This window comes from Nomascus leucogenys, chromosome 12 (assembly GCF_006542625.1).
Source record: "Nomascus leucogenys isolate Asia chromosome 12, Asia_NLE_v1, whole genome shotgun sequence".
NCBI classification, from domain to species: domain Eukaryota; kingdom Metazoa; phylum Chordata; class Mammalia; order Primates; family Hylobatidae; genus Nomascus; species Nomascus leucogenys.
Genome location: NC_044392.1, coordinates 53,661,959 through 53,687,107, shown reverse-complemented (window position 1 = coordinate 53,687,107; position 25,149 = coordinate 53,661,959). Strand labels below are relative to the sequence as shown.

General features: G+C 39.6%; 1 protein-coding gene and 2 pseudogenes across 3 annotated transcripts in view; 2 read left to right on the top strand and 1 right to left on the bottom strand.

The window, feature by feature from the left end:
- LOC100585076 overlaps positions 1 to 25,149 on the top strand; it is a 1,278,821-nt pseudogene that overhangs the window by 1,160,072 nt on the left and 93,600 nt on the right. The gene's annotated exons all lie outside the window — the stretch shown is intronic.
- Positions 63 to 25,149, top strand: part of FMO5 (flavin containing dimethylaniline monoxygenase 5) — a 32,104-nt gene continuing 7,017 nt past the window's right edge. For both annotated transcript variants that reach the window (XM_030824736.1, XM_030824735.1), the window contains exons 1-6: positions 63 to 798; positions 10,091 to 10,279; positions 12,544 to 12,706; positions 13,470 to 13,612; positions 16,922 to 17,121; positions 19,011 to 19,363. In XM_030824736.1, coding sequence (XP_030680596.1) covers positions 664 to 798; positions 10,091 to 10,279; positions 12,544 to 12,706; positions 13,470 to 13,612; positions 16,922 to 17,121; positions 19,011 to 19,363 — 1,183 coding nt within the window. In that variant the 5' untranslated portion in view covers positions 63 to 663. The remainder of the gene's footprint in view (positions 799 to 10,090; positions 10,280 to 12,543; positions 12,707 to 13,469; positions 13,613 to 16,921; positions 17,122 to 19,010; positions 19,364 to 25,149) is intronic.
- LOC115837635 lies at positions 1,346 to 2,186 on the bottom strand (annotated as a pseudogene).

Genomic DNA, 25,149 nt, shown 5'->3' with positions numbered 1-25,149 from the left:
TGTTGACAGTTTTCCCTTCACTAGGAAGTGTTTGTCACTTTAAGGCAAAAACCAGGAAGTTAAAAGTGGACGCAGAAGTGAGCACAGATGGGGCTAGGGGGCACTCTGTTTTCAGAGAAAGTAGTTGAGAGTGCTGGCAACAGCAGCTGAAATATAGAGAAGTTGTAGGATTAACTTTTTCTCCCAAAGCAGCTTCAGCGCACGTTTTATTTCCATCGAGGGAGGGAGAATGGGTGCCGCTGAGTGGGCGGGGGAGTGGTCCCTGAAAAGAGGTGGAGTGCTACAGCCCCTCCCCGTTGGCTCTTGCTGTTTGTACGTTGTTGGTTTATACTAATTTGACAACAGCTGCCTGTTGAGTAGCCTCCAGATCGCAGCTGAAGGATCTGTTGAGCGCTTCAGGAAAGGCGGTGAGATCGGGTACCGCAGCAGAGCACTCTCAGCTCTGGGTCTTGCAGGCTCAGGGCTCCCCATGCCAGCAGAACGATTTCCTCTGGTGAAGAGGGCCGTCGAATCTGTCCTTCTCAAGGCACCTCTTGTACAGAATTTATTCGAATGCCATGGCCAAGGTCTTCCTTGAAAAATGTTAACCGATGTGTGCTTTTTGTCTTTTGTCATCCTTTCTTTAGGACAGGCGACATTGACAGGTGAAGATCTCGGGAGACCATGACTAAGAAAAGAATTGCTGTGATTGGGGGAGGAGTGAGCGGGCTCTCTTCCATCAAGTGCTGCGTAGAAGAAGGCTTGGAACCTGTCTGCTTTGAAAGGACTGATGACATCGGAGGGCTCTGGAGGTTCCAGGTACATACATCTCCTAGTCCCTTAATACTTGAAACCCTCCCTGCAACTAGGTGCATACGACAGTTTATCTTAACAGTGTCAGGTGGCCGGGCGCGGTTGGCTCACGCCTTTAATCCTAGCACTTTGGGAGGCCGAGGCGGGCGGATCACGAGGTCAGGAGATCGAGACCATCCTGGCTAACACGATGAAACCTCGTCTCTACTAAAAATACAAAAAAATTAGCCGGGCGTGGTGGCGAGTGCCTGTAGTCCCAGCTACTCGGGAGGCTAAGGCAGGAGAACGGGGTGAACCCGGGAGGCAGAGCTTGCAGTGAGCCGAGATCGCGCCACTGCACTCCAGCCTGGGTGACAGAGCGAGACTCCATCTCAAGGAAAAAAATTTAAAAAAGATAGTTAAACTTATTATATTCCAAAGAACACCAGCCACCTTTATTGATCTCCAAACTGACATGCATTGGGTTTGCTGAGTTTGCTTTTATTTTTATTTTTTCATTTTTTGAAGGAGAATTTTTATTCTTTTTATTTACAGAAAATTCAGCAGTGTACATTTAACCCAGTTTAGTGGCACCTTCTTTAACCTTTCCCTTTTCCAGTTCGGTGATTAACCCACAGATTTAGGAGCCAGGACATTGCCTCCCCAGTGGCAGCGAATTTCATCATATCTGTCCATGTAACTGGTTCTGAAAACTGCCACCAACTTAGCCACACCTCCTTTGTCTTCCTAGTGAACCTGTGTGAAGGCAACGTCGTGCAGGTCTTCTTGTGGACTAGACACCCTAATCTTACCTCCCCCTTGATAATGCAGTAAGGGACCCCCATTTTGGGACACAGAGCAGGCAGGAAGACAACCAGCTCGATGGGATCCGCATCGTGTGCAATCACCACCAGCTGAGTCTTCTTGTTCTCCACCAAGGTGGTGATTGTGTTAACCCCTGCTGGAAAGACGGGTGGTGTCTGGGTGGGGATATCCCCTTTGCTAGCAGCTTTCTTCTCAGTCCAGGACAACAGTCTCTGCTTCTTCTCTTGTTTTGTCTCTGGTCTGTGCTTGTGGGCCCGCGTAAGCAGTCAGTAGCTGTTTGGCAATGCAAAGCCTGGGTGAACTGGTTAATGGCAGGAAGTGCTTTCAGCAGCTTATAAAAGGATAGCTCTTTGCTGCTGCAACCTGATATAGGGGGGCCTTTTGACAAAGAGGGCGAGGTCCCTTTGGGGCTGTATGTCCTGTCCAATGCCAAAATTCTTAGGCTTTTTCTCAAACAGAGGATTCGCAACTTTTTTGGCTTCCTGCTTCTTCACTGATAGCAGGGGCGGGGGCCGCCTTCTTTACCTTAGCCTTCTTTCCTATTGGCATCTTGGGTTTCTAGAGGAGAACGGGTTTGCTTTTAAGCTAGTTTTCTGAACATTTAATAGTATTGAGGTGCCCTAGATAAGTTTTACATTTCTTATTTCATAAAAACGAACACAGTGTTGGCCAGCTACATAAAAGTGGCTTTATAGCATTTCTTAGTTGAACAGAAATACAATCCTTTTGCACCCTGACTCTGTTTTGGGGACTGATTTTATGTGACAATGGTCCTTATTCAGATCTGGAGTGGATCCCCTTAGCTGACCTGCATACCTGTATCATCATCAGTCTTGGACATGGGCTAAAAGCCTGTTGTTTTTAGTAAACAGCAGAAAATTCTGCTCTTAAAATCCGGCCACAATATGGTATGGAGGTTAAGAACGCAGTCTTAGGCTCAAACCTTATTTCTGTCACCTACTAGCAGTGTGACCTTGGGCACATCATTAAGCCTCTCTGTACCTGTGTTTCTTCATCTTTAAGAAGTGGATAATAATAGTATCCACTTTATAGAGTTATTGTCAGGAGTAAGTGAATGGATAATTATGCCAATCACAACAGTGCCAGGAACATAGTGCTACATGTTGGTTATTATTCAGTAGGCCTAGGATGGGACTCACACATGTGGTGTCTTTACTAAGCATCTTAGCCAGTTTTGGCAGTTACTGAAAAGGCATGAAATCAACTGAGGATGGGAGGAGGTTGGGAGGGCATCCATCATTCTGTCTGATTATCAAGTTTCTGGTTTTTATCTCCAATGTGGTTTAAACTTATTCTCTGCTAAAGACTTAATGTAGAAGTTTTTCTTCTGATTATCCACTTGGCAAAATTTTAACACTTTATAAACTGCTTCCTTGAAAATAAATAAGCTGTGTTTCATCATAATGCTCTGACTTCTGTTATGACAGACCACACCTGTGTGGTTCACCATTATATTTCTAGAGCCAAGCATGTATTCTACTATCTCCATTTTTTAAAGCTCCCCAGATGATTCCAATGTGCAGACAACAGTTCAGAGAGAGTTTCTATTCCGTGGGATTTTGAAAATCTGACAGGAACAGAAGCCCCAAACTGTCCTCATTCCTCCCATTTAATTTTTTCTCCTTTCTTCTGTCCTTATTACTTCTTCCAATCCCATCAGTTCCAATTACCCCAATTTCCATCCCCTGCTCTCTCTCTCTTTTTTTTTTTAGGCAGAGTCTCACTCTGTTACCCAGGCTGGAGTACAGTGGCATGATCTCAGCTCACTGCAACCTCTGCCTCCTGGGTTCAAGTGATTCTCATGCCTCAGCCTCTCAAGTAGCTGAAATTATACACGCACTACCATGTCTTGCTAATTCTTTTATTTTTAGTAAAGATGGGGTTTCACCATGTTGGCCAGGCTATTCTTGAACTCCTCACCTCAAGTGATCCGCTCACCTTGGCCTCCCAAGGTGTGGGGATTACAGGCATGAGCCACCGTGCCTGGCCTCTCTTTTCTTACATAGACTTCCTGCTCAAATGTGTGAGCCTTGTGCCTAGGTAGGAAATATAATCAGTGTATAGAATTTGTAGAGGGAAGATTTATTCATCAATGGTAGGAAATTGTAAAATGCAGGAGCAGAAGCTTCTTTTTCTTCTACTCACTAACCCAATACTGCTCTGTGCTCACTCTTTTTGAAAGCAGTGGATTTGGCACAGTGGTAAACCTTAGCTAAGGTCCAATCAGGTGGTTTGAAGGACTTGAAGGATGTTGTTGACACAGGATAACACTTGTTGTGGTTAGTGATTTGAAAAAGAGTTGAAATATATGAGTACCGCAAAGAGGTGAGATCTGTCATTCATTTCCCTCAGTGATCCCAACAGACCTGCTGTGGAAAGCATGGCTCTACTCTTTGTAAACTTTGAACTTTTGGAATACACGTACAGACTTGCATTTATCAGTACCTCATAAAGTATTTTATTACAGAGGGACTTTATAAATATCTCTTGAATGAATAAATGAAATGAAATTCAGAAGTTAGGAACGTGCCTCCCCTGCTCTCCATACAACAAACATCTTAATTCCAAAATGACCTTGTCATTCATTAATTTACCTTAATTAAAAAATATATATACTTATGTACAAACGTGTTTAAATAAGCTTTTAATTTTAGAACAGTTTTAGACTTACAAAATTTATTGGGAAGATAATACAGAGAATTACAGTACACCTCATGTCCAGTTACCCCATTTTACATTAGTATGATACATTTTTAAATAATTAATGAACCAATACTGATACATTATTATTAACTGAAGTCTATACTTTATTGAGATTTACTCAGTTTTTCCTAACGGCCTTTTTCTGTTCCAGGATCCCATCCAGGATACCGTATTACATTTAATAGTCATATCTCCTTAGGCTCTTTTTGGCTATGAAATTTCTTAGACTTTCCTTGTTTTTGATGCCCTTGATAGTTTTGAGGATTACTGGTCAGGTATGTTGTAGAATATCCCTCAGTTAGGATTTATCTAATTTTTTTCTCATGGTTAAATCGGGGTTATGAATTTTGGGGAGGAATATTATAAAGTGCCATTCTCCTCACCTCCCGTCAAGGGTACATACTATCGACATTATACCCACTGTTTTTTTTTTTTTTTGAAACTTAAAACTCATTTTATGTTATTATAAGTAAGAAATTAGCATTCAATATATGCCACAATATATCTTTGTTGAAGTGTAAGTTTGTTCCAGTTTTCTATTTTTCATTTTCCAACTGTTATTTTAGGTTCAGGGGGTACATATGAAAGTTTGTTACAAGGATGAATTGTATGGGGCTGGGATAACTGCTAGCCATATGCAGAAGATTGACACTGGATCCCTTCCTTTTGCCATATATGAAAATCAACTCAACATGGATTAAAAAGTTAAATGTAAAACCTAAAACTATAAAAACCCTAGATAATATCACTATTGATGTTAACCTTGATGTCCTGGCTTGAAATAGTGTTTGTCAGTTTTTGCCACACTGTAAAGTTGCTCCTTTTTTCTCCATTGCCATACTATACTCTTTGGAACAAAGTCACTATGCACAGCCCACAATTAAGGACAAAGTCTTCTATTCTAGGCCTTCTGTCTTTCCATATGAACTTTAGAATCCATGTGTTAGCTTGGATTCTAAAATAGCTTGCTGGGATGTTGATTGAGATTGCATTGTATCTATAGGTCAAGTTGGAAAGAACTGACATCTCAACAATATTTAATCTTCCAGTCTATGAATCAGAATATCTCTCCATTTATTTAAATCTTAGACTTTCTTCATCTGTGTTTTGTAATTCATGCTTATAAATCCTATACATATTTTGTTATGTTTATACCTACGTATATAATTTCGAGGGTATTACTATAGATGGAGTTTTTAAAATTTCAAATTCCAGTTGTTCATTCTAGTATATAAAAAAGCAAATGACCAGGTGCAGTGGCTCATGCCTGTAATCCCAGCACTTTGGGAGGCCGAGGCGGGTGGATCACGAGGTCAGGAGATCGAGACTAGCCTGGCCAACATAGTGAAATCCTGTCTCTACTGAAAATACAAAAAATTAGCTGGGCATGGTGGCATGCGCCTGTAGTCCCAGCTACTCAGGAGGCTGAGGCAGAAGAATTGCTTGCACCCGGAAGGCAGGGGTTGTGGTGAGCTGAGATTGTGCCACTGCACTCCAGCCTGGGCAATAGAGCGAGACTCTGTCTCAAAAAAAAAAAAAAAAAGCAATTAACTTTTATATGTTAACCATGTATCCTGCAACCTTGCTGTACTCACTTGTTGGCTCTAGGAGTTTTTTTTTTTTTTTGAGAAGGAGTCTCGCTCTTTCACCCAGGCTGGAGTGCAGTGGCGCGATCTCGGCTCACTGCAGGCTCGGTCCCCCGGGGTTCACGCCATTCTCCTGCCTCAGCCTCCCGCGTAGCTGGGACTACAGGCGCCCACCACCTCGCCCGGCTAATTTTTTGTATTTTTAGTAGAGACGGGGTTTCACCGTGTTAGCCAGGATGGTCTCGATCTCCTGACCTCGTGATCCACCCGCCTCGGCCTCCCAAAGTGCTGGGATTAGAGGCGTGAGCCACCGCGCCCGGCCGGCTCTAGGAGTTTTTTTCTTTTTTTCTTTCTTTTTTTTTTTTTTTTTTTTAAATTCTTTGGGATTTTCTACATAGACAGGTCATCTGCAAATAAAAAAGTTATCTTTATTCCTTCCCAATCCTTATATTCTTTACTTTTCTTTCTTCTATTATTGTACTAGCTAAGACTTCTAGTGCAATGTTCCATAGGAGTGGTGAGAGAGGACATCCTTACCTTGTTCCCAGTCTTAGGGGAAAAGTGTCTAGTTTCTCACTGTTAAGTATGATGTTGGCTTAGGTATTTTGTAGATGTTCTTTATCAAATTGAGGAAGTTTCTCTCCATTCCTAGTTTGCTGAGAGTTTTTATCATGAATGAGTGTTGTACAAACAACATTTTAACAAAAAAGAAAAAGAAAGCAATCCTACCGCCTTAATAAATCGACTGGTTTTCTGTATTTTCACATTTTTTCTATTTCAAATAAATAAAGTATACTCAAAAGAGATATGTCTAACAGGGAGAAATTATACAAGTATAATTATATACCCGTAGATAGACATAATATTACATATTTGGTGATTAGAATGTAAATTTAATTTTACAGTTCCCTTTTTACTTCAAGTTATATCATACGCCATTTTTAATGTTCCTGCACAGACTTCAAAATCACAGTTTTTGGTGTCTCCAAATTCACTTTCCATAATTCATTAACTAATTCATTTCAAAGCATTTATTGCACATCCAATACACACCAGGTCCTGATAATAGAGATTTAAAGAAGGGTATCACTACTCTCGGGTTTCTCACAGTCATGGAAACAAATGCCTGATAATATAGTGTGTTTAAGTTATCTTTATAGAAATATGAACAGAGAGTTTTGGGAGCTTGGAGGATGAATAGGGGAATCTAATTCTCTGGAGAAATTAGAAAAGTCTTGTTGAAGGAAATGACATTTGATGTAACTCTTGAAGGACAGGAAATTTTCCAGATGAAGAAATAGTTATATTTACAAAGGTTTAAAATTGTGCAAGAGCCTAGAGTGTTTCAGGAACAATTTGATGACTTAGAAATTTGAGATTAAATAAGGACAACACTGGATGAAGATTAAAAGATAAACCGGGCTAGATTGTGAAATGTGCTAAATTTCAAAATAAGGAATTTTGTTTTCCATATGGAATCAAGAGAAACTATTAAGCAGTGGAGTGGCAGGATCTACTTTGTATTTATCAGGATACCCATAGGTTGGTATGGAAGATAAATTCTGCATGTTGAGGCTGGGCGCAGTGGCTCACGCCTGTAATCCCAGCACTTTGGGAGGCTGAGGCGGGCAGATCATGAGGTCAGGAGATTGAGTCCAGCCTGGCTAACATGGTGAAACCCCGTCTCTACTAAAAACACACAAAAAATTAGCCAGGCATAGTGGCGTGCGCCTGTAGGCCCAGCTACTCAGGAGGCTGAGGCAGGAAAATTGCTTGAACCCAGGAGGCAGAGGTTGCAGGGAGCTGAGATCATGCTACTGCATGCCAGCCTGGCGACAGAGCGAGACTCCGTCTCAAAAAAAAAAAAAAAAAATTATGCATGTTGAGATACTATAATTTACTAAACCATTCATCTATTTTGGGAACATTTAACATTGTTACTAATTAATTGCTATTTAAGTTATACAAAAATGTATCTTTATGCATTTGACTTTATATTATTTTGCAATTTTTCTTAGGACAAAATTTTGGGAGATACATATATCTTATTGAACTCTTTTTGAGATAAATGTTAATGTATTTTATTAGTTTTGTTATGCATTCTGTGAAACTTACATCTCATTCTGTATATCCCTTTCTCAATAGAATTTGATATGCATCCATTAAACATTTATTGAGTGCTATTTATCATTATGGATGCTGTGGGGAAAACCATTAGTACAATTCAAGGGGCTTACAATCTAGTTGGGGAGATAAGGAATACACTATAAAACATTATGGAGGTCTTTGAATCCTAAGCTGAGAAATAGGAACTTTATTCTACAGGAAATGGGGCAACATCTAAAATTTTAATTAGGGCAGAGATATAGTCCAGCCACACCTTAGAGAGAACACTTTGGTTGAAACAGGTAGGATAGATTAGAAGAAGAGACTTCAAAGGAGACTTATGAAAATATTATTAGCAGTTAAAGAAATGAGATGTTGGATTATAGGTCAGAGAAATGGGAATGATCAATTTAGGATTCCTAGATTGAATAATTAAGCAATAAAAATGGGAGAAAAACAATCCTAAAGGTGGACAAAGCCAACAAACACTCTCCTTTGTGGCTATTTAATGTTTCATAATACTCAATATCTCAATATCTGTTCATTTCTAGAATAAAAGGGGAAGAGGAGATCCAAATTGATTAAGATGATTTTCCATAGTCAAAACAATTTTTGAAAATCTAAAAATTTGAAAACTCCTCATTTGTGAAATCTCTGTGACAGGCTGGGTAGATTGCATCATTGCATTACTTTATGTGATCACCACAACAATGCTATAAGGTAGTTAATAGGAAGGTTTTTTTTTTCTTTTTCTTTTTTTTTTGAGATGGAGTTTTGCTCTTGTTGCCCAGGCTGGAGTGTAATGACGCGATCTCGGTCACCGCAACCTCTGCCTCCCGGGTTCAAGCGATTCTCCTGCCTCAACCCCCCAAGTAGCTGGGATTACAGGCATGTGCCACCACGCCCGGCTAATTTTGTATTTTTAGTAGAGACAGGGTTTCTCCATGTTGGTCAGGCTGGTCTCGAACTCCCAACCTCAGATGATCTACCCACCTCAGCCTCCCAAAGTGCTGGGATTACAGGCATGAACCACCACGCCCGGCCTCAATAGGTAGTTTTTGAGGATGCAAAGAAGTTTGTTGTAGGGGAAAGAACACTGAACTGGGGATTAATGTCATCTAATGCAGTGCATCTCAGTTTGCATGAGCATCTGAATCACGTGAAGATTTTGCTAAGATGCAGGTTCTGATTCAGTAGGTCTGAGGTGGGGCCTGAGAGTCTGCATTTATAACACAATCTCTCAAGTGAAGCCCCAGCTGCTAGTCTACAGACCACACTTTGGTAGTAAGGATCTAGAGCAGTGGTTCTTAAATTTCAGTTGTTTTGTTGGGCATTTAGCTTGTCTCATTTTTGTATTATGGATAATGCTGGTATTAACATCCTTTAACATAAATCTTCCTAAGTGATGCTGAATATTTTTTTAAAAGGCTAGGTAAATTGCAAGGAGTTTCATATACATTTTAACACTGCTCTCCAGAAAACACTGGAGATGTTATACTCTTTCTGGTATATGGAAACTGTTACACTCTTTCCTGTGTATCTTCCCATTTTGCCTCACTGTTACTCATTTAAAACACTATTTATTACTCAGTGTTAGTAACTTTCTTTTCACATGTTTAGAACTTCAGCTGGGATAAAATAGAATAGGTAGAATTTCTGGGGACTGGCCACATATTTTCTGTCCCAGACATTCTCTTCATGTGGTGAGGCTGGACTTCCTCATGTTCTGGTGGTCTCGTAGTAGTTGGATTTCTCATATGGCTGCTAGCTTCTACCAGAGGGAGCTTTCTGAGACCCAGGCAGAATCTGCAAGGCTACTTATGACTTGGTCTTGGAAGCCATTCAGTGTCATTTCAACTGTATGCTGTTGGTCAAAAGCAAGTCATAAAGATAACTGAGATCCAAGGGGAAGGGACTACATAAGGGCACAAATACTGGAAGGTGTGTGTGTGTGTGTGTGTGTGTGTGTGTGATTTAATTGACACTTCTTTCAGAAAACTTTTTCAGATGTTTATTGGCTATTTATAAAACATGAAGATGATTCTCAAGTTGCTATGAATACTTTCTATTTATTGCAGGAAAATCCTGAAGAAGGAAGGGCCAGTATTTACAAATCAGTGATCATCAATACTTCTAAAGAGATGATGTGCTTCAGTGACTATCCGATCCCAGATCATTATCCTAACTTCATGCATAATGCCCAGGTCCTGGAGTATTTCAGGATGTATGCCAAAGAATTTGACCTTCTAAAGTATATTCGATTTAAGGTAGAAAAATTGTGTGGGTATCTTTGTGTTTGAAGTTGTTTGCCAAGTAAATGAATAACGTGGTTTCAGTTACCAATGTTTACTTCTAAAGATTGGCTTGATTTGCACATGTATCTGTCCTACCCAGGCAAAAACTCCATTCTTTGTCCTCCTTGGTCCTCAAAAATATTCAAGGGACAGTCTCTCTTTCATATATTTGGATGCAGATACAGGAAGCCACCTGGCAGAGTGTTTTCATTACCTTCATTTCACATTATTTGATTGCAATAAACAGATGAAGGGAAATGTTTTCCCCATTACAGAAGGGAACTGATAGGTATGGGAACTTTAAAACTCTCTGGTTCCACAACTTGCCCATTACTGCTTAGCCCTTTTGTACTTTCTGAAGTACTTTCCAATACATTTGTTTACATGAACATCATAAAAACCCAGTAAAGTATAGTTGTTGGGTAGTTGACTCTGGTGTAGAGGGGAGAACATGGAATTGCAGAATAAAAACCTGAATTCTGGTGCTTGCCCTACCACTAACTTAGATGTTAGACAACAATTTCCTCAATTTCAATTTTTAAAAATTTTCTTGTTTGTAAAACGATGATTGTACGAGATCACTTCTGTGGTTCCTTCCTGCTCTAAAGTATTCTAGGACTTTTCTATAATTTCTGATCATGACCATAAAAGAATTTTATGGTCAGATATTTCTGACAGTTGGCAAAAAGCCCAAACCTTCTGCCTTCTGATCATCCTGCCAAGTCATGCCTTTTTCTGCTTAATGACAATAAGAAAATGAAAACATCTAGTGAACTTCTAAAGTAAGTCATTTACATTCCAGTGGTGCTTCTTTCATTTATTTAAACAATACTTATTGAACAAGTTTGCTACCATACTAAGCATTGAATATGCAAAGACAAAAAAGAAAAATCAGTAACTTTATAGTCTAGTTAAGGGGATAAAAAATGAAGAAAAATTTTATTATAAATATAATTAATAAAAATAAAGAGTTACATGGGGACAAATGCTAGAGATTTATACGTTGCAGCTCGGAGGAGAGATGTCGAACCCATCAGGACATGAAGTATCAGGTTCCAGGGAAGTTTTCTTAAAGAAGATAAAGTTGTCTTAAAGCTGAGTCTTGAAGGGTGAGTAGGAGTCTACCAAATAAGGAATAAAGGGTGATCTAGGCAGAGGCACCAGCCTGTGTAAAAGAACATGATAGAGGAACTATAAATAGTGCTGGATGGCCAGCACATGCAGGGGTGGTTTGTCTCTCTCTCTTTTTTTTTTTCAGACAAGAGTCTTGCTCTGTTGCCCAGGCTGGAGTACAGTGACACGATCTCAGCTCACTGCAACCTCCACCTCCCAAGTTCAAGCAATTCTCCCGCCTCAGCCTCCCGAGTAGCTGGGATTACAAGCATGTGCCACCACACCCGCTAATTTTTGTATTTGTAGTAGAGACGGGGTTTCGCCATGTTGGCCAGGTGAGTTTTGAACTCCTGACCTCAGGTGATCCACCTGGCTCAGCCTCCCAAAGTGCTGGGATTACATGCGTGAGCCACTGCACCCGGCCAGGGGTGATGTCTCTATTAGTCCATGAAGACATTATGGTCATGGGCCCTTAGAAGCACATAGTGTTTCCTTAACCTAAGTAGGGTAACCCATATTTATTATTTTTTATAAAGCTAAAAATCATAACACTATCCTGTTTCACAGCCTCTTTCTTTATAGTTCCTTGTAAAATGGGTATTTATGGGAGCCAAAGGGAGATTCATTTATATAAAATGAGAGCCACTGAGGTGTTTTCCTACCCTACCAGGAAAAGGAGCCCTATAGCTCAGTCACTTATTTAAAGGTAGCCAGGAGAAGAGAACCTAGGGTAAGAAGACATCAGAAGGTCTCAGGACATATAGGGGTCAGAAGAAGAATAGGCATTTAGTGCATGGAGTGTCATAAAAGCTCAGGAGAAGCCCAGGCTTTACTCAGGTGTTACAGTGCCTTAGGACCTGGACCAAGAGACCTAGTGACTTGCAATTTTCTAGAAGAGGAGGGTACATTAGCCTGCCAACACTATGTTATTTTTTTCTGTCTTGTCGAAGTTTTCTCATTCTGACCACAGCCCAAAACAGTTCTTATTTGTGGCGTATGAAAATCAAATATCCCTGCATGGGTCCTATTATGTGACAGTGCCTGTGATATCAGCCCTTTGTGTAACACTATGCAAGGAGAGTCATGTCAGGGATGTCCCCTGTGGTTATCACTTTTCTTTTCAGACCACTGTGTGCAGTGTGAAGAAGCAGCCTGATTTTTCAACTTCAGGCCAATGGGAAGTGGTCACTGAATCTGAAGGGAAAAAGGAGATGAATGTCTTTGATGGAGTCATGGTTTGCACTGGCCATCACACCAATGCTCATCTACCTCTGGAAAGCTTCCCTGGTGAGCAGCTTACCAGGAAGGAAGACCTTTGACCCATGCCTCTGACCTGACCCCTGAGGAATGGGAGGATTGTGGTCTGAGTAATTCCTACTTTGGAATGAAGTAAGACTTATCCTAATTATTGTTGTTCCCCAGAAAGATGTTGGGGTAACTTGTATTACTGCCATTTTTGTAATTTTGGAGATTAGAGCAAAATTTGAGGTCTATTTAGTTTTACAATGACTTTAGTCATTGTATCAAATGACTGGAGTATCAAAAGGAAGAATGTGGAGTTCTTGAGGAGCATTAGGTTGAATGAGGAATTTTTCAGCAATAAACAGAAATATTGAGTTTCTAAGGAAGGAATGAAAGCTTGAAGAATTTCAGTCTTTGGCCTGGATTTTCATTAAAAAAAAAAAAGCACTCTGTATACTCTAAAGTATATAAGAATATATGTGCTGTAAGTGAAATGGGAGTAGGTATTTAAGGGGATGAAAAGATAAAAGAGAATGGAGGTTTTCTGAGGCAGTTTGTATTTATATCTCTAAATCCAAAATACAAATGCATCCTGAGTTAAGCAAAGTACATATGACAAGGTACTACTCTGAGGCTATGGGAAAAGAAAATAGGCAAAAATACTGAGAAAGGCAAGAAAGTAGCTGAGTAAAGAGGACACTTGGAGAATATATGCTTAAACTTAAGTCTGCAAAAAGACCAAATGACTTGACAAATGATATCTATCATGTAAACCATTACCCAATAATTATTTTCCCTTCTCTTGCAGGAATTGAGAAGTTCAAAGGGCAGTACTTCCACAGTCGAGACTATAAGCACCCAGAGGGATTCACTGGAAAGAGAGTCATTATAATTGGCATTGGGAATTCTGGAGGGGATCTGGCTGTAGAGATTAGCCAAACAGCCAAGCAGGTTTGAATCACTCAATTATTTACTTTGCTTAACTCTAGCTTCAGTTTCTCCAAGGAAGCTGCAGGTGGACCCAACAGAGAATAGGGATACCTGCACATAGCCCCTCCGTGCCAGTGGCAAATGTAGGGCTTGGTTTCATTACCTCAGTTGGCAACATTGTGATTGGTGCTAATAGAGGAGTTAAGGCTACCAGTTAGAGTTCCATTGTGCAGCTAGCCTCACACCAAGGAACTGGATTGGCTAAAGTCTGGGCTCATTATCCTAATCAGGCATCTTCTCAGAGTGTGCCTCTGGCTTTTTATCAAAGCCAAGACCAAGTAATTGCTGGGAGAGATTGTTAGAGAGCAGTATTGAGAGCGAGGATCTTCAATTGGCCAGCAGAAGTGCTATGTTCTTACATAAAGGAAAGCACGCGTGATCATTGGAAACTTTTCATTCATAGGATGGTGCGTGAATTTTCCTTTACACTCCCCAAATGGAAAAAAGTAGCAATTTTATCTTCCCAAAGACAATGTGGGTATCGGTATAGCGTCCAAACTGTAGCACATGCAAGCAGCTTGCCCCAGCCTTTGCATACAGTTAGGTAACTCAGAATAACATTCATTCTAAAGCAATTATATCTCCTTGGCTTTTTGTTTGGTTTGTTTTGGTTTTTGTATAGCAGACTTTGAACTGAGAAGCAAGTGTCTTCACTATAAATTCCTGGAAAAAGACATACCAATATTGTATTTTGTTATTAATGTCTGTATTGAATCAAACTCTATTGGCAATAGGTAAATGTCTTGGTTGTTCTTTAGTAACTTTAATTAAGCCGTGCTTCTCTACAAAGATGTTTTAAATTGTTTTATTTTAATTAGAAGCTTAGTGCTACAATTCTGTTAAATGACTTACTCAGCAACTTTGTTTGAAAAACACTTCTTCTCATTACTATCCTCATCTATAACCACAAAAATTATTTCATATGATACTTCATAAATTAATTCAACAGACATTTATCAGGAAATAATCATATAAACAAGGATTAAAAATAATTAAAGTAATTATATAAACAAGGGTTAAAACGTATGTGGGTGTTATGGTAGAAGAATGTGCAAAATGTGGAGTGGGGACCCATGGCGAGAGCCATCTTTAATATCATTGGCTTGTCAAATGGGCAGTTCTAAGGGAGCTTGGCCTTACTTGCCCTGGGGAATTGCAGGTTGCCACATAACAAAGCATTTCTGTGTGGGTACAGATAAGGTGGCTGTGTCTGTGAGAAAGCCTGGGAAAATGCAAAGGAAAACTATGTCTGCATAGCAGAGGCAATACTGTCACACCACTAATGCAAGCTGAAGAAACTCAATGGCCGAGTTCTAACTTTTTGCTTTACTTGTAAATTGTATTCATGATGATTTGTTTATAAATCAAAAACTTTAAATGGACCTATATATTTCAGTATATCATGGAAGTTTTTCATATAATTCTTGTGGATGCTTTTGTAAAGAGAAAACATTCCTTTCTTTCAATATTAATTTCATATAAGATTCCACTGATTAAACAATGTTCCTATAAATCTGATTGGTAAATGTTATTTGCTTAAAACAAGGTATAGATGGAAAACTGAAATAAGAAATATGACAGCCATTAAGCACTTATCAAGTGTTTACTATATACCACACCTTTTACAAAAACACTACTTAATTATCACAACAGCCTTGTGATGTATGTATTATTATTATTACTATTTCATAAATAGGAAACCTTTTAATTAGGGCTCTGAGCATTTTCATTACTCATCAGAAGTTATATAGCTGGCACACAAAATTGTTCAGTTTCTAAGACCATATATGCTCTTTCAACTGTGACTGTAGAAGTACATAATTATCACAGTGCTTACAGTCACTTTAGGTGAGATAAGATTTGTGAAGTAAACAATTATCCCTCTGTAGACAGGTCATCTTAGACAAAAAGACTATGAAGCAATGTGCTTATATAACTTACAATCTGGAAGCCATCTCCAGAGAGTTTCATAATGTAGGAAAAGTGATTCTTTTGCCAGGTAACTGCATATCAAATCTTTGTCAGTTCTGAACATGAACTTTAGCCAGCGGAGGACACAGAAAGACTGACTAGCTTCCTGTTTTTCTACTAGCAATCTTATTTTTCTCCATTAAATAATCAATCAAACATTTCTTAAGCACAGGCTTTGGAGTTAGTCAGACCTGGGTTGGAAATTCAGCTCTGCCACTTACTAGCTCTGTGATCTCAGGCAAGTTATTCATCCTTTCCATGCCCATCATCTATAACATGGGTGTAATAATACTTTCCTCAAGAGGTTGTTGTAATATAGATGAAGGACCTAGCACAATAACTTAAAGGTCACAAATCCCAATAAATGGAAGTAATGATAATCTGCTGTGGATGTGTAGGCTTTATCTCCTACCCTTGAGAAAACACATTTGAAGAGAGAAATTAGGAGTGTAGAAAGTTTAATATCAATAAAAATGATAAATAGCAGGGGTTTTTGAAATAATGCAAGCAATGTCAATGGCAAAAGAATGAGGGTTTTAGATTAAATGGTCTCCAGTTGCTTTCAACTTTACCAGTACATGATTTTTAATGAGTTCTACAGGTGATAAGTGCTAGAGAAATTCAGAGGATGGAGAGAAAATTGTCAGCCTGAATAGTCAGTGGTTTCTTCATGGAGGAGGCAATCTTGATCTGGGTCTTAAAAATGAACAGGCTTCGGAGAGTTAAGAGGAAAGAAGGCATTTCAGGCAGGCATAATGGCACTAAACAGAAATACAATGGTGTATTAGAGTAGGACATATTCTTGGACAGTAGATACACCAATTTAATTGTAAGTTTAGTGCTTGGGAAGGAAAATGGCAGGAAACAAACATGAAAACCCACAAAGATTGTGCCGGGGCTAAAAAGCCAGACTAATGAGTTTGAAATCTTTTTTTTTTTTTTTTTTTGAGACAGAGTCTCTGTCGCCCAGGCTGGAGTGCAGAGGCTCACTGCAAGCTCCGCCTCCCAGGTTGACGCCATTCCCCTGCCTCAGCCTCCCGAGTAGCTGGGACTACAGGCACCTGCAACCACGCCCGGCTAATTTTTTGTATTTTTAGTAGAGATGGGGTTTCACTGTGTTAGCCAGTATGGTCTCGATCTCCTGACCTCGTGATCCACCCGCCTCAGCCTCCCAAAGTGCTGGGATTACAGGCGTGAGCCACCGCGCCCGGCCTGAAATGATTCTTGAAGAAAATGGGGGTGCTTTTGAAGGTTTACGAATCTGAGTGACAAAAGCAAACAATTTCTTCCATGCCCCAGGTTTTCCTCAGCACCAGGAGAGGGGCTTGGATCCTGAATCGTGTAGGGGACTACGGATATCCTTTTGATGTGTTGTTCTCTTCTCGACTTACGCATTTTATGTGGAAGATCTGTGGCCAATCATTAGCAAACAAATATTTGGAAAAAAAGATAAACCAAAGGTTTGACCATGAAATGTTTGGCCTGAAGCCTAAACACAGGTATGTTCCCAGGATGGGAGTGCAGGGATAATGGCCAAAGCACAAGAATAAGAACTCGCTACTAATGCTGCAGTCACTGTACTTAGAGTGGATCAGGTCATCATGGCAAAACCAGATGGTGGGCCTAAGCCTCCAGGTGGGAAGAAAGACTGGGATGATGACCCAAATGATTGAAATTAGCTTAATTTTTACTGTAGGTGAAGGCTGTATTTGTAGTAGTACTCTACGAATCGCGTGATGTTTTCTTATTCTCCTTAAATTAAGAGGTATTTTGTGTTTGTATTCTTGGCTGGATGTTATAATAAACATTTTGTTACTGTCAAAAAAAAAAAGCGAAAGAAAACCTTTGGTCTGCTAAATAAAAAATATGGAATGAAGACAGTCCAAAGCCATTCAAAGATTTAGGCAAGTGAGTAACATAATAATACCTACATTCGTCCTAAAGACGATTGTATCATCTGGTTGAGATAACGAGTAGATAAAACTATTTGGGGATGTTAAGAGGAGAAAGGGAAAAGGCTTGGTGACCAGATATATAACTCATGGTTTTGTGGGTTGGGCAACTATATGGATGGATGGTGGTATTGCTGGTGAAAAGGAGTAGGTTTGGAGAAAAAGATGAAATCATGAGGTTGGAATGCAGAACACAATCGACCTAGTGTCAAAGCATAACTAAATACAACAAACCAGTAGTGGTAATTTAAACATATAAAATTCCTGAGGCCAGGACAGCTCTGTCTGAAGATGAGTTAATATAGTATTCAGGCATTAAGACTGCTTTTTAGGCCAGGTGCCGTGGCTCACGTGTGTAATCCCAGCACTTTGGGAGGCCGAAGTGGGAGGATCACGAGGTCAGGAGTTCGAGACCAGCTTGGCCAACATGGTGAAACCCCGTCTCTACTAAAAATACAAAAATTAGCCAGGCATGGTCGCAGGTGCCTGTAGTCCAAGCTACTCGGGAGGCTGAGACAGGAGAATCGCTTTAACCTGGGAGGTGGAGGTTGCAGTGAGCCAAGATGGTGCCACTGCACTCCAGCTTGGGCAAAAGAGTGAGACTCTGTCTCAAAAAAAAAAAAAAAAAAAGACTGCCTTTTAGAAAGATCCATGATACTAGAAACCAGCCTTATTATTATTAAAAGTAATGGCAAAAAAATAAGCAATTACTTTTGCACCAACCCAGTGTTTCCAGTATCTGTATCCTACACTGTCCCTAGGAAACAATAACAAGCCCAAAGTATACCAAGATAATTCATTGAAAACAACTTTGAGATAAATTCTAAAATCCTAGGCTGTGTATCATTGGACAAGTCACATAACTTTTCTAGGCCTCAATTTCCTCATTTATAAAACCTGGATAATGACACCTATTCTGCTTCCTTCGTAGAGTTTTGTGAGAGTCAAGTTAATGCATGTAAAAGCAATTTATAAACTGTAAATTGCTACATACATGTAATTTATTATACAGTTTGGAAAACAGTGGCCTAAACCTAGCTCTTGAGCCTTTGAAACTGGAAATGAGACTGAACAGAATGTTGACAGCTTAGTTCTGTCAGACTTCTTGATATGAGGATACAAACTATTGACCTGTGGCCTTATCATATCACACACAGAATATTACTGTTACTTGAGAAATCATATATGCATTCCTCAAACAACACTCTTCCTTCACTCCTCCAACACTCTCCCTTTCAGTGCATCCAGGGTCCAACTTCAAATCTGATCTTGATCTGTGCCAACTTAGTGTAAATTAGACCTTTCCAAACTTCATGCATAGACCAAGGGGAAGATTATTGGCATACTGTTTACCTCCACCAAAGCAAAATTTTACTTATATGGTACTGATTTCTCTTTCTCTCATTTCTCCACTTGATCTTTGTCACCACTCACAGAGCTCTGAGTCAGCATCCAACCATAAATGATGACCTGCCAAATCGTATCATTTCTGGCTTGGTGAAAGTGAAAGGAAATGTGAAGGAATTCACGGAGACAGCTGCCATATTTGAGGATGGCTCCAGGGAGGATGACATTGATGCTGTTATCTTTGCCACAGGCTATAGCTTTGCCTTTCCGTTTCTGGAAGATTCCGTCAAAGTGGTCAAAAACAAGATATCCCTGTATAAAAAGGTCTTCCCTCCTAACCTGGAAAGGCCAACTCTTGCAATCATAGGCTTGATTCAGCCCTTAGGAGCCATTATGCCCATTTCAGAGCTCCAAGGACGCTGGGCCACTCAGGTATTTAAAGGTAAGTGACCATGCAAATAGACTACTTAATTACTTGGTGATATGTTTACCTCTGTTTAGGTACTTGTTTTTAAATAGCTAGAGATAGCATGTATGATTACAACAGTGCCTAGCACAAAGTTAGTACAGAAAAATTTATTTTTGAGTGAATCTAAAGTAGCAATTTATAACCATGGACATACATCATACCTGGGAAATTTTCCCAAGCTATGCATGCTTTGACACCATCCTTGCTGATGCTTATTTAGTTAGTCTGGGGTGGGGCAGTCATAATATCTTTGAGAAAAATATTCCCCATGAATTCCAATGTGTACTCCAAATTAGAATTTACTCATCTCGATTTTAGGCAACTAGCATATATTTGTGAAGTAAAATAGTTTTATCTTCTTTCATTATAGATAAAATAAAATATAGAAATAGTATGACTTGATTTTGGCCAAAAATAAAGACCTGGTTGGAGACTAGTCAATATTGTAGGATATTCAATCTCCCAAATTCTCACTTTTCTCCTTTTATGTCCCCTCTTTCAGTTTTGGCTAGCAATATATGAAAAAAAAAGGGGGGGGAATAGGTTTCATATGAGTCAGTAGAATGATATAGCTTCCAAAGAAATAATTAAATCTAGCATCATTAAAAAACTATAATGTCCTAGAACATTAAAACTGTTGTTCTCTAAACTGGCCAGACCACCCCTAATGATACATTTTAAAAGTGAAGCTGGAGTGCATTTAATAAGGAGAGAGATAAAAATTTTTTAAGGGATTTGAAAACATGCCATCTGAAGTACAACTGAAAAAGCTGGAGAGAGATTTAGCCTGGACAAGATAAACTTCAGGAGAGATGTGAGAATTTCCTTCAAATATATGAAGGGAAGGCCCATGGAAGAAGGATTAGATTTACTCAGTATAGCTTCAAAGGGTCAAACCAGAATCAAGGAGTGAAATCTTGAGGGTTACACATCAGCTTACCATTAAGAAAAAAATCCAAAACCTTTTTCCTATCAGCCAATGCCATTTCATGATGGAACTGGCTGCCTCCGAAATTCTAAGCAGAATAGGAAAAGGATGCCAAATGACTGAATGCTCATTGGGCCGGGGCAGGAGAGGGGGAAGGTATGGAGTAGATTCAAGCCTCAGGATAGAGAGAAACAAGATGATGTTTGAGGGTCCTTCTAAAGAAGAAATTCACTGATTCTATGGTTGTTGTAACAAAATTTGCTATTATTACTAGCATTTAATTAAAACTACTCAGAGTTCCTGTTGGAATTACACCTTTTTTGTTTTCCCTAGTGAAAATCTTCCCAGTTGCAGAGAAAAAAAGAACCAATGGTATTAGAGTTGATAGTTCAACAACCTTTCTAAATTTCCCCAAATTTCTATTACTTCCAGTCCTAAACAGCAGATTATGTACTACCCGAGAGCACTATACAAGTAGTCAAATGCAAATAGCCCATTAAGTTGGCCTAATTCTAGTCATATTAAAGTGATCTTTTAGTTGGGTCAATTACATAAGGGGAGAACAGTTCATTAAAACAGGCCACAGCATCTTAGTATACTTTAAGCAACTGGGACTCTTTTCCAAGACCAAGTGAATTCTTGAGAGGAAATAGAGAAAATGAGTATTTGCAAGAGTCTGCATTATGGCTATGAGATTAGGGGATCTTAGGGAAAATGTACAAAAAAAGCCCAGCTTCCTACGCTAGCAGAAGCCTAGTGCTAATTCCTCCAGCTTTTTTCTAACACCTGGAGGGAAGAAATATTCAGAATTCTATAACTTTACCAGACTTCCAACAGGAACCCTGGGTTTTTTATTCTGTCCATGGCCAATCTGCCTGCCTCCCACATTCTTGCCTTTCTCTTCCCTGAATTATCCCTTCACTATGCCAATTTTAAACCTTTGGATTAGCTTGTTTTTCCCATTTTTTTCATGTCTGCCCAACAAAGCCTGCCTCCTTCCTTGTGTGTCCCCTACCAAGCCCCATTTTCCTTCTTCTTCTGTTCTCTGGAATTATTGTTCTCTTGTCAAGAAAATATTCTACTGTTTTCTACAACACTGAATTTACTTCCTTGCCTTGACTGAAATGAAACAGTTTCTTTTTTGATTGCCTCTTTTGCAGCCCTTGCAAGTGTTTTATTTTTCACTCAGCAACTTTCTTTCCTTGAAAACTATATCAAGTTACACCAAATCTCTGGATCACAAGAAGGCATTATGTCATAGCCTGGCATTCAAGTTCCTCCACAAATTGGATACAACCTCCAATTTCAGGCCCATCTTTCTTTTTTTTTTTTTTTTTTTGTGACAGAGTCTCTCTCTGTCGCCCAGGCTGGAGTGCAGTGGCGCTATCTCGGCCCACTGCAAGCTCCACCTCTCGGGTTCAGGCCATTCTCCTGCCTCAGCCTCCCAAGTAGCTGGGACTACAGGCGCCCGCCACCACGCCTGGCTAGTTTTTTTGTATTTTTAGTAGAGATGGGGTTTCACCGTGTTAGCCAGGATGGTCTCGATCTCTTGACCTCGTGATCTGCCCACCTCAGCCTCCCAAAGTGCTAGGATTACAGGCATGAGCCACTGCACCAGGCCTCAGGCCCATCTTTCACTAGTCTTTACCATACTTCCTACAATACTCTAGAGGCACTGGATGATGTACCCACTAAGCAGCAAACACCGCAGGTACCCTTGTACCCTGTGCTTTTGTTTCCACTGTCCTTTCTTCTTGATATGCCCTCCTTTTACTTTTTATTTGTATAGGAAAAGTCTATGCATATTTCTTCCCTCCCTTCGTCGTATAGTGATAGCTCCTTAAGTAAAGGACTTATGTTTATTTGCCTTTGTATTGCAAGCCTAGACCAGTGCCTAGCACATAAGAGGTATCTCATAAACGTCTATTCTAAGAAATGCCAGTTTAGCCTTGAGGTAAATTAAATTCTAAATTCTGAAGCAGAAACTTCTTATTTGAGGATCTCAGCTTATGGGCTACCTTAGCCAATTTCCAGTTATGTTAAAAGCCTCAACTGGACTGAAATTGCAGAATGGGAGCTAGATCTCTTTTCTCTCGTAACATTACATATACACTGAAATATGCAGGAGCAAGTCAGGATTACACAGATACAACCTGCTTTAGGCTGACAGCAGACTGAAGGCCTACTACCACAGAACTATAATTCAGGCTCTCTTCCTTCTCACCTTGTCTTGGAACCCTTGGAAGATCTCTGAACTTCAGTTCCTCACTGTTCTTCAACATTCTTCAGATAACATATACTGACCTCTTAGTATGTACCAGGCCCTCTACTAGGGGCTGGAGAAGCAAATATGACCATACAGAAAATCCCTATCTTTCTGGAATGCAGAGCCAAGCAAGGAAGACTGTGTTAGTCCATTCTCATGCTGCTATAAAGAACTGCCTGAGGCGGAGTAGTTTCTAAAGGAAAGAGGTTTAATTCACTCACAGTTCTGAATGGCTGGGGAGGCCTCAGGAAACTTACAATCATGGCAGAAGGCACCTCTTCACAGGGTGGCAGGAGAGAGAATGAGTGCTGAGTGAAAGGGGAAGCCCTTTATAAAACCATCAGATCTCGTGAGAACTCACTCACTATCATGAGAACAGCATGAGCAGTGTGAGGGTAACCACCCCATGATTAAATCACCTCCCACCAGGTCCCTCCCATGACACATGGGGATTGTGAGACCCAAAATTCAAGATAAGATTTGGGTGGGGACACAGCCAAACCATATCAAAGACAGACAAGTAAACAGACACTTAATGATTTGTTCATTCAGCAGATATTTAACTATATCCTAAACAAGTGCTCCAGTAGCAGTTGAGAAGAGCTGCCATGAGAGCAGTGGGCAATAAGTACCCAATTCTCCCTACAACTACATAGGAATTTACTAAAAGGACAAGGAAATCTTGACTATGGAGGGGAAATAATCACTACTATTTATGCAAAGTTAGATGAAAGTGACAGAACAAATAGAGTTCTGGGAACTGCAAGTAGTTCAGAATGCTGTTAAATTGTTATAGGAATGAAGGAAAATGAAACTAGAAATATTCACAGGCAATATCAAGAGTTTGCATTTAAGGTATAAAGTGGAGAACCACTGAAGGATTTTAACCGGAAGAGGGGTCAAATCAGATCTGCAGTTTAGAAGATATGTTAGAGGGGGGTGAAATGGGAAATAGGTCAGTAAGAGCCTTTGGTAAAAGTCTCACTAAGACAGCATGAGGGCTTTAAACCAAGGTAATGACAATCTAAAGGAATTGGAGGAGCCAGACTTAAATGAAATTTCACAGGCAAATCTGAAGAATTTGGTGACAGAAAGCATGTTGGAGAAGAGAGACAGAAAAGAATCTGTTCAGGTGTTGAGGCCATTCATTGGAATTGGGAATCTAAGATGGGGAGCAAAGACATGGAGGGAGATAAGAAATATGGTAAAGCTAATGCGTCTAAATAAGGAAACACTGCAAAAACACAATTTATGAATTAAGACATAACTGTACCACAGGGTATACAGGTAAAAAGATGTATACATCTTTTTAAAATTTTTTAATTTTTTAAAATTTTTTCACCCCGTGAGCTCTAGACTAAGATGTATATACCTCTTTATCTATCTATATATAGACAGACAGAAAAATAGATAGGGTTTTTTGTTGTTTTTTTCTTTCTTTTATGAATTGGATGTCTCCCACAATCAAGAAATATACCTCCTCCTTCATGTTTCTAGCTAATAGAAGTAAAACTTGTGGTTGTGTAGAAGTAATTTGGAAATTGACCTCAAAATGCTTTTTTTCAGTATCCTAAGAGACCTATGATTAATCTTAAATGAAGCATTTCAGTGTTTCCTAGTTGATTTATGAAGATAAGTAATAATTCCCATGGCTAAAATGTAAAAACACATGGAAAACCACAGAAGGCTATTTGAGAGTGATGAACTTCTGAGTTCCATATTTTAAGAGGGATACACCAGGATAGTTATTAGAGTATGCTTAGCGAAGGGCAACCAAGATGGCAGAGAATGTGAAAACCGTTATATGGGAAACTTGTACTGTTTAGCCTGATAATGAGAAGACTTAAAGGAGTTATGACAATCATTTCCAAATGTTTCAAGAGCTGTCATGTATTAACATTAAACTCTGTGGCTCCAGAAGGCAGAGCTTGGTCCAGTGGTGCAAATGCAAAGAGTCAGATCTTGGTGTCAATAAAAATAGTAATATTCCAGCAGCTAGAGCAGTCAAATAATTATATAATCACCTCAGATATAATTATTATAGATACCCATCACCAGAGATGTTTAAAGAGGAATGAGATAACCACTAGGTTAGAGTACTTGTAGAAAGAACATTTGTATCAGGTCAAATATATTGCCATTCTGAAATTCCATATTCCACAATTTTATGGAGTGACACCTTAGGACTGGATGTGGCCAATATCTTCTACATGGCATCGTCCCTAGTTATAGGGGCGTACAACTAATTGTTTAAGCTTAGCATTATTCATACTGACTTAAATACTATTAAGCCTTTGTCTAGCCCTGTCCTTGGTGTATAATTCCTACAACTGGAACTGTTTGTGCATCATACTTAAATTTATCAGTCAATATTAGGTATTATGAGTTCCCCTTGGCCTTAACCCCTACTCTTATCAAAGAAACATGTTTAGAAGATGAGGCTTATCTTCCACAGGACTTTACGCATAAAATGTGATTAAGATTTATTTTGGCCAGGCGTGGTGGCTCACGCCTGTAATCCCAGCACCTTGGGAGGCAGAGACGGGTGGATCACCTGAGGTCAGG